The 10,347-nt window shown below is 32.8% G+C and overlaps 1 protein-coding gene across 2 annotated transcripts in view; it reads left to right on the top strand.

The window, feature by feature from the left end:
- Positions 1 to 6,483: 6,483 nt before the first annotated feature.
- The window catches only part of Synj (synaptojanin), a 227,582-nt gene continuing 223,718 nt past the window's right edge, over positions 6,484 to 10,347 (top strand). Inside the window, exon 1 of one of the 2 annotated variants that reach the window (XM_085807291.1) lies at positions 6,484 to 6,862. In XM_085807291.1, coding sequence (XP_085663417.1) covers positions 6,730 to 6,862 — 133 coding nt within the window. In that variant the 5' untranslated portion in view covers positions 6,484 to 6,729. The remainder of the gene's footprint in view (positions 6,863 to 10,347) is intronic. The other variant, XM_085807290.1, reaches the window with a different exon arrangement.

The following is a 10,347-nucleotide window of genomic DNA, read 5'->3' as shown; positions in this document are numbered from 1 at the left end:
ATAACAAAAGAATATATTAAGTACTAAATTACAATTTAAATTACATTGCAGAGATCAACACAGAGCTCGGAACACAATTCATGCTACCGTCGCGTACAGTTGTCTCACGAGAAGTCTGAGTGAGTAAAGACGTCGCTTTGCTGCTCCGATTAAGAACTGGATTTTACACGTGGCGCCATCTCATGAATAGAAGTTGAAGTATCTGTCGGAACGCCACATATATATTTGGAATACTAACGAATTTTTATCTATTTTCATGTATTAATAAAGAATGTGTTTTGTGATCTTACAATTTCCGTCTACACCTATTTTGGATTGCAAGTTAATTAAGTATGATCTCGCTTGATGCTGCGCTGGATACAAGGTAAGAAGGATAATTTTGCTCTCTATTTTTATTAATTTGTTGTGAAAATTCGAGGCTATAAAATGTTTTACGACACCTAGCGTAGCTGTAGTTACGTGATGGGTATAATTCAAGAATAAATAAAATTGTTGATGTAATCATCAGTTTCTGAAATTTGTAAATTTTTTTAACTACTCTTATATGCGCCTCCAAGTCGCCAAACATTTTTAGCGAGAAATTCCATGGTGCCATATTACTATCTAAATTTTTTGTCTACATTTTGAACTTTAAGCCTAAAATGTCTCCAAAACCGCGGTTTTCGCACATGCAAAAACCACGTTTTGAACACACAAGTTAAGATAAAAATCCGAAACAAAAACAAAAAATTTAGATAGCAAAAACGTAAAGTTTCTAACCAAAAATATTTGACAAGAATCCATGTACACAGCGATACGTTGTAACTTCAAAAACCATCTACGAATTGCACATTCTAGGCAGAAAAGAATCTACGAAGTACGCACACCTCGCTTTAATAAATTCACATAACAACAATAAATTTCAAAGAATGCCGTGTACACCGCATTCTGCTTAAAACATCTACGAAATAAAAAAATATCTACCAATTGCACAATCTAGGCATTGCGCATAAATCAACAAAATAAACTAAAATAAATTACAAACAATTCAAATAGCAACAGGAATTCATAGTAAAAAAACAATGAACATAAGATTCTACAAAATAAAAAAAATAAAATAAAATGCACGTACTATAATACATACATGAATAAAATTTCGCCAGTCACACAACGTCTGTCAACAAAAGTGCCACGATTTTGCTATATCACATGTCTTTCTGTGATCCAAAATTTCGAAAGTAATGATAAAAATTTTTTTCAAAGTTAACTTACTACACGAAAACCACAATCCAAATCTTAAACCCCGCTGACAGCCACATACTTTAGCAGCAACCATTTGACTCCAAACCTTGACGAGCCTATCAGAAACACCATTCTTCATCCGACTTCTCATATCAGCTCCGCATTTCGGACACGCCAAACTCCGTTTTAAAAGTCCCGCCTCCCACAGAAATTCCAAAAATGCACTTCTATCCGCATAAACACACCCGTGAACAGAAGACTCGTTAACAACTCCAACATCGTAGCTTTTAATCTAAATTTACTTTCCACAGAATCTAAAATATGCGACTGAAATCTTGCCACCACGTCTCTAAGTTTCAACGTCAAAAGGGTTGCCATACAAACAGCATCGTCCACCAAACCATCCCACAGCACGGAATCGCGCCAAAAACCAGCGCAGAAGACATATCGCCACATTTGGTGATCTTAGGGCGAATATAAAAGTAGAGCGATTTTTTTTATCAAAATTCAGTAGGAATATTAAACACGCTTATGCGATGATATATTTAAATGATTTGATTTACGAAATAGATGTATAAGGTAAGATAAGATAAGAGCTTTGGCTTCCTTGCTCCGAGAACTCAATCTCACTGCAGGTCCACTCCCCCTTTAGGCACATCGTGGAAGTTCAACTTCCACTATTACCCTCCAGGAGAGCAGCGCACCACCTGGATACGACACCAGGCAGCACCGGTCGTCTAATGCTCCTACCAGTCGCTTGGGCGAGCCCGTCGCAGCGGGACATTACCCAGCGACCCCGGGGGAGACCCCCGGGTTACTAGAACCACGCCGCGCTAGGACGTGCCAGACTCCGGGGCCGACCAATAAGTGACCTTTTCCAGAGCCTTCAGAACCACCAAGTTCATAAATTTTATACCCCCGTGGCCGAGACTGCCTAGGTACAGATCCTAGCCAGTAGCTTTGCAAAGTTCTCTACGTCGACCCTCGGGGGGAAATAGATGTATAACCTTTTAAAACAAAAAATATTTTAATCATAAAATTCCTGTTAGCAAATAATTTACAAATAACCTTTTAGCAAATTTCCATTTTGCAAAAGATCATACGTGAAATTATGCTTACTTTTCTTCACATATCTGAAGTTTTGGAAAGGCCATTTCTTTCTGCGTTTAAAATATTCATTAACTCTTCCCATTTCTTTTTTTCTGTGCTCTTTACTAAATGTGCTATCAACACTGCTTAACAGCTGCGGATTTTTCGAAAATTTTCACCATTTATTCGAGCTGGTTGATAATATATATATATATATATATATATATATATATATATATTGCTACCGACATCCTCAGTGATAAGCACTTGCGAAAATCACAGATAGCTGAGTGGTCAGCAAGCTGAGTCCTATTCTGACTTTTGCAAGTCCCGTATGTGCCGCAGCAGCAATTACTAACAGGAAACATATCCAAGTTTTCCAAAATATTATGCTCCGGCAAATCTACAAAGCTCCTTAGTTTGTTACGAACGAGGATATTCATAATGCAGCCAACATTCTTCCCTTAAATCTCTTTATACAGTGACTTTTGGGTAACTTTTCAAAACGATTCCTTCGATAGGTAACCCCGTTATCCATTCATGAAATAAGTTGAAAGCGCTTAAATCAACTATTAAATAAATAATTAATCATATAATACTGGTTATTAACAATTTTGTATGCCTATTTATGTTTTTTATGGAAAAAATACTTGGCATTTTCAGGACACATAAAGTGCTTCAAAGAAATTTGAAATATTAGTACAAACACATTAATAAATTGAAATTAATAATTAGATGTAATTTAAAAAGATAGAAATAATTTAATGTTAAAGATTTAGATTTAAAAATTTGCACACACAAATAATTTATCAGATTTTATAAGGTTTTACTTCATAAATAACTTTGATTTTGAAATATGGCATTTGAACCTCTAAACATGTATGGATACTGAAAGTGATGAATATATAAGAATATAATGTTCAGTAAGTTTGCTTATTGAATAATATATTTTGACCGTCCTATGCTATAAGACTAGGGTCTAAGTTTGCATAAAAATTCCTCTGTTAAATAGAAGAATACTGATGTTCTTCACGTGATAAAGAGTAAAAGGAGGCGCCGCTTTCTGAAACTCAAATTCACTATATGTTCTTAGTAGTAAGTAAGTTCTGTAGCCTTTTTGTCAATACATTAAAGATTTTTTAACTGATTACACGTCCTCGCTTGCAATTAGAACCAACATTAAATCCCTGTATTATCTAATCCTTTCCTTAACATTATCATGCATATAAATTGACCTCCTCTTTGTAACTGATAATTATTACTTGCTTGCTGGTGAACGACTAACAACCCTTTCCATTGTTTAGCAGTGGCGTAGCTAAGATTCCAGCGCCCGAGGACAACTGAAGAATTTGCGCCCCTTTCTGTGTGGCAAGAATGGAAAACATTTCATTAAAAAATTTTGTAGCATCACTTTGGCGCCGCCTGGATGCTGTGCCCGGGGACAGTTGTCCCCCCTTGCCCCACCCTAGCTAAGCCACTGTTGTTTAGTTAGGGTTAACAACCTTCGCTCTCGCTACCGCCTGCTTCGGCCAAAGAATAGACGTTCTTTGCCTCGGCGGCCCTGCCGGAAATCGGCGTAAAATGCTGGTACTTGGTTTGATTGTGCGCATGCGGGAACGTAAGTGGTGTGAATAGCCTCATAGCTATTCGCACCAACGATTTCCTATAACAGGTAGACGGCTCACCCACAGAGAATTCGTCTGCTAGGGTGTCTCCAACATATACCACGTGACTAATGCTCTTGGCGCTCTTGGGGAGTGATAGCTTAGGCTGTTCATCGCCAGTTTGGCCCGCTTTTGATATGGCAGGTAGTGCTTTTTATTTCCGTCTGCTAGCAGTCAGCAGACAACGGCCTCGAATTAGGTTGTTCGATTTTTTACAATTATATTTAGATATAACTTAACCCCTTTTTTCCTGAATATTTTATCTATATTTTTAATAATCGCTTTAAATTATTTGCACCATTGTTTAAGATGTTTAGGTTAAATAATTTTAGGAAAAAAATCTAAAGTAAATAATAAAACATTGAGATGGAAACTTTAATTTTGAATAACGTTAAAAAATTAATTGCACTACTGTTATAATATTTGAGAAGGTAAAAAAATCTCGTTTAATTTTAATGCATTGCATCCTAAAGAGAAAAAGAAAATCACATTGTATTATATGTATTTATGCCATAGATTGCCTCTCTTTTCTTGAGATTATATTACTGGAACAAAATAATGCACACTCTTTTCTTGAGATTATATTACTGGGACAAAATAATGCAATCTTAATTACTGATTTCCACACTCATGTGTATGTCATGGCGGGGATCAATACATCTTATTACCTATAACATTGTTTGATAAGAATAAATTGAATTTAATTAAAAAAATTAAATTTAAATACAAATTTAATTAAATATTCTTTGCGCCGTTGCTGCAAGGAATGAAATTTAAATTTAAACAAATTTAAATTTAATTTTTAACAAATAATGATGATTTTAACAAATAATTAATTAATTTAACAAATAATTAATAAATTTTTAACAAATAATGGATTTATTTTGCGCTTGATTTGCTTGATTATGCTTCTGAATTTAAATGATATTGTAGATTAGTTCGAGTATTAAATCTTTTATATGTTTGCACATTTTTTTAAAAAACTATTTTGGCTTTTTTTAGGATTTAAATTTGCTTTTTTACTTTGATACGTATTTGTTAAAAATTAAATTTAAATGTGTTTAAATTTATTAACTATAACAAATATTTTATATTGAATATGTATCAAACGGTAACAAACTTCAACTCAGTATTTATTATTAGGATCAAAACGATATTACAGTTAAAAATTCTCTCAATCTCCTTTTTTTTTTTTAAATACTATTTAAAATATGGTAAGCTTTTCACATCACATTTTTTCAATTACAATAAATTTCTAACAGCATTGTAGATGAGACAGAATTATAATCCAGATTATTTTAATTGATTTTATAGAAAATAATGATAAAGCATTGAGCTTTATAAAAGTAATCTGATTTTTAAAATAATGCTGTTTAACTGTTTATGTTCAATGTTGCATGAATCAAGATCTTCAGCTTTTTTTTTTTTTTTTAACAAAGTAAACATATCGCACAATCTTTTCTCAATAATTTAATGCTAATAATAGCATTTTTCTTTTTTATTGCAGGCAGTAATTGTTTATGAAATCAAAACGCGTACGACTTGGCGAAAAAAGGTTAACGCCAATTGGCGCAGCTTTCTATTTCAACGGAATACACGGAAAAAACATATAAAATTCAATTATTTGTAAAGGGTGATTCCAGTAAATTGTGTCACAGTATTTAATACATTTTGATGCTAATAATACATGCTGAAAATATCATATACGGCGGCAATTTTCTTATACAATATGGCTGAAACTTTCCAACCAATTCAACAGAGATAGTAAAATGACAAAAATACTGAAAATAAAATAATAAATCCTGCAGTTTTAACTTACCTATGAAAGGTTACAAGTCCTCCTTTCACGAAACTTTCTTTACATCCGTAGGCGCTGCAGCGAATAACCATTTTTACTTAAATTTTATGTGACCAAGCAGAGCAGCAGTCTTTCGTCCCATAGAAAGCAATGTAAAGTATTTCCGGACTTTCGGAATTCGCGCAGCAGTCACGTGACACTAATGTTGGAACCGGTTGAAGGTTGCAATACGCTCTCTACCAGTATACTATCTCGTTGATTCGCACCGTCGGTGCGATTAGCCACTGCGTCTGAGGGTCGAGCAAGATCAGTAAAATACTTCTTTAGGATATTTTAGAAACCTTGAGGGTCGAGTGGAAAGAGAATACCGACTGGTTTTGCTATATCGATCTCGATCGGTGTTCAGACTAGACCCCCTCAGTTAGACATAACTTGAATTGTTTTAATAGGCCTGAAATTATACAACTTGAATCGCTTTAAAATTTACATAAAAAATACTATATCTCAAATAAGTTACTTTCTAAAATATTTCGAAACTTTCAATTTGGGGAAGACGTCCGCCTAGGCACCCAGGTGTATCAAACACCGTTTTACAAGACAGTTTAATTTAGAAGGAAAATAATTGTTTTAATTGGAAGAATATCACTTTGAAATGCACGTTGTTTTTTTCTTTTCGATAAGCACTCGTCTCTCAGGTGCCGCATATCTTCTTTTCTCCTCCATGCGTATAAAATTCGTAACGGAAGATACAGCCTGCTGGTTATTTCTACCTCAGTGTACGGATATTTTGCAAAATATTCGGTAGATAGCGCTAGGTGCTATTTTATCACACGATCCGTAGAAGCCGTCAGTTCGCTACTTTCTCGTGATTTTGGTTATATGTTCAAAGTACTTCGAGGAGTAGTGCGTGTGATGGGTGGAATTAGCATTTGAAATTAAAAACAAGACTTGTTTAAAATGACTCTTGGCAAAACATTTCGTGTTTATCATCGAGTAAACGCAGACTCTAACCGCTCTTACTGTGTTTTGCTTGAACAGAGGAACAAAAATGAAGCTCTGTTATTCGAATGCGGAACAATTCAGCTTCTTAGTAAGGATCTTGCAGTTATTTCTCCATTAAATTTGAATCCTCAAAAAACATTGCATACTTGTTTAAAATGTTGCAAAGAGTTGAATTTTTAACTGCTTTGAATTTCTTTTATTTTAAAACTCTGTGCTTTGTTATAAAAGCTCCAATATTTACAGTTTTGTGCAGAAAACTGGATAAAATCGTAAATTGTCAAAGTAAATGTCATTAACGAGATGGTACCGAGTAAGATCATAGTATTTTTACAACGTGCACGTTTATTTAATTGTAGCTTGTTATATGTAGTGTTTATGTGATGAGTTCATGTATCATAGAAATTATAGTTATGTATAGTGTGGTTAAAGTTCATACATAGTAATATGAATAGGTAGGGTGAAACTGATCAAGTCTTTTTTTCATTATAATGTCTGGCAAAATTATAATTCATGAGTAATCTAAATTTTTAGATATGTGGGTGATTCTTAATTTCTTGTAAGATTTATTGAGCATAAATGTTGTATAAATGGTGACCTTTAGAAAATTTTGGCTTTGCTGCTCAGAAAAATAAAGAAAGTAGGAAAAACTTTTGTCTAGGTTTTTTATAGTAAGCTGAACTTCCATGGCTACTGTTGCTTAGCAGTTTAGGTTTTCTCTCACAGATATTTTGGTAAAAATAGGTAACTTTTTATTAGTTTTGACGTAAACTTTGCATTATATGCTAACATATTTTGCATATATCTAATGCAATGTAATTTAAAAATGACTCATGAATAGTCTAATCATAGAATTGGCAATAATTTTGTCTGAATCTTAATTCGTGGTAGTGAGAGTATTTTAAAACTTTTTTGCTGTTGCTTAATTTAGTGTGAACCATCTTCCTATAGAATGTCTGTCATGAAGGCATTGTTTCTAAGTTACATAATCATAATTTATTTTGCAGTAATTAAATACATAGCCTGCATATATACAGATGGTTGATCTTTACATTATGGTAACTTGGCGTTTTTTTGGCGAAAATTTGGCGACCAACTCTCCTACAGCAACCCTCTATTTTTTTTTTCCCGCCGCCATTTTGTCTTCACGAAGTAAAGACATGTTTTTTTTTTTTTTTTTTATCTACTGAACACTTCTTCCAACAATCTACTAGCCGAATTACACTTATGCTAGAAATTTTATCTAACAAAACTGCTTAATCATGACAAATATTCACTGCAAAATTGGGAAAAAGTGCACAATACCATACTCCTTACGCGTTTTTCAAAATAACACATACACATGAACCATGTACACGCCGACTTATTTTTACTTAAAAAAACATCCCAGAATTGAACAAAAATGGCATTGCGCACACTCTTCACTATATCCATGTACACAGCTTTTTTCTCATAAATTAGAAAAATTTCACGAAAATACATGACAATTTTCTCAATCTTTAAACCCGGTAAAAAGAACATATATGAAATTACCTGATCACAAAAAAGTATTTACCCTTTCCAAATATGAACATTTCCACATATAAAATAAATAAAATATCCAAAAACTTTTACCTCTAAATCATCTATTACGTTATACACGTCACCAACAAATTCATACCGCAAGCATTACAACTACTTAGTATCAAATATTTAAATTATTTCCATGCATGTTTACTTCAACTTAAACGTGTACGAAATTCCAGTTGATCTTCGGATTATGGTAACTTGGCGAAAATTTGGCAACTACTCTGCTACAGCAACCCTCTATTTTTTTTTTCGCTGCCATTTTGTCTTCACGTAGTAAAGACATGTTTCTTTTCTTTTTATTTACTGAACACTTTTTCCAACAATCTACTAGCCGAATTACACTTATGCTAGAAATTTTATGTAACAAAACTGCTTAATCATGACAAATATCAACTGCAAAATTGGGAAAAAGTGCACAAACGCAAACTCCTTGCGTGTTTTTCAGAATAGCACATACGCATAAACCATTTACACGTCGACTTATTTTTACTTAAACAAAATCCCAGAATTGCACAAAAATGGCATTGCACACACTCTTAACTTTATCCATCTACACTGCTATTTTCTCATAAATTACAAAAAGTTGCACGAAAATGCAAAAAAATTCTGTGAATCTTTAAACTCAGTAAAAAGCACATATATGAAATTACCTGATCGCGAAAAAGTATATATCCTTTCCAAGGATGAACATTTCCACGTATAAAATAAATAACATATCCAAAAACTTTTACCTCTAAATTATCTATTATGTTATAAACGTCACCAACAAATTCATACTGCAAATATTACAAATGGTTACAAATACTTAGTGTCAAATATTTAAATTATTTCCATGCACGTTTACTTCAACTGAAATGTATACCAAATTCCTACAAACATAAAATTCACAAAATAACTATCATTTAATTAAAATATCACTAAACCATGTACACGTCGACTTATTTTTACTTAAAAAAACATCCCAGAATTGCACAAAAATGGCATTGCGCACACTCTTCACTATATCCATGTACACTGTTTCTTTTCCATAAATTAGAAAAATTTCACGAAAATGCATGAAAATTTTGTGAATCGTTAAATCCGGTAAAAAGAACATATGTGAAATTACCTGATTGCGAAAAGTATATACCTTTTCCAAAGATGAACATTTCCACGTATAAAATAAATAAAATATCCAAAAACTTTTACCTCTAAATTATCTATTATATTATAAACGTCACCAACGAATTTATACCTCAAACATTACAAATGGTTACAAATACTGAGTGTCAAATATTTAAATTATTTCCATGCACGTTTACTTCCACTGAAACATATACCAAATTCCTACAAACATATAATTCAAAAAATAACTATCATTTAATTAAAATATAATTAAATTCAAAAACACTACTTAAAATATAAACAAGCACATACATTAAATTAATAAAAATTAGCTTACAATCCTAATTACTTTAAACTAAATCATTGCTAATAACAATTTTCCAATAATACCATATTATTTTATTTACTCCTTACATTTAGAACAATGCATAAAAATAATATCCTCAAATAATTAAAAATACTAACTTACCTAATCTTCTTCAGAATCTTGATTACGTGGCCGATAAACTTTTCTTATTTCCTCCGCTAAATAAAAAGCAAGCGTATGTGCGCTTGTTTCAGGATCTTTAAAATCATACTTATAGTTCACAGCAAGGTACCAGGTAAAATAAATAACTTAATAAAACATCTTTACTTCTATCTCGCACAACCTTAAAAAAACACTTATTACTACCCCTTTCAATCCCACTAAATACCCATTTCGAATTTACTTTAGTTAAGGCCGTGGGATCCAAAAATTAACCAACACTGTTTCGCACAACACGGAATAAAGCTAAATACAAAATTTCCAGATTTCCCCCCCTTTTCCGATTAAAGAGCTGTAATTCGTCCATTAATGTCACATGACATATCTCATGATCTCTCATTTCCCTCACACAAAATAATGTGTAATCGGAACTGAGT

This window comes from Stegodyphus dumicola, chromosome X1 (genome assembly GCF_044657685.1).
Source record: "Stegodyphus dumicola isolate Sdum_Otavi_A_Nest chromosome X1, ASM4465768v1".
NCBI classification, from domain to species: domain Eukaryota; kingdom Metazoa; phylum Arthropoda; class Arachnida; order Araneae; family Eresidae; genus Stegodyphus; species Stegodyphus dumicola.
The sequence above is the reverse complement of the archived record's forward strand: the minus strand, read 5'-3'. Positions and strand labels throughout refer to the sequence as shown.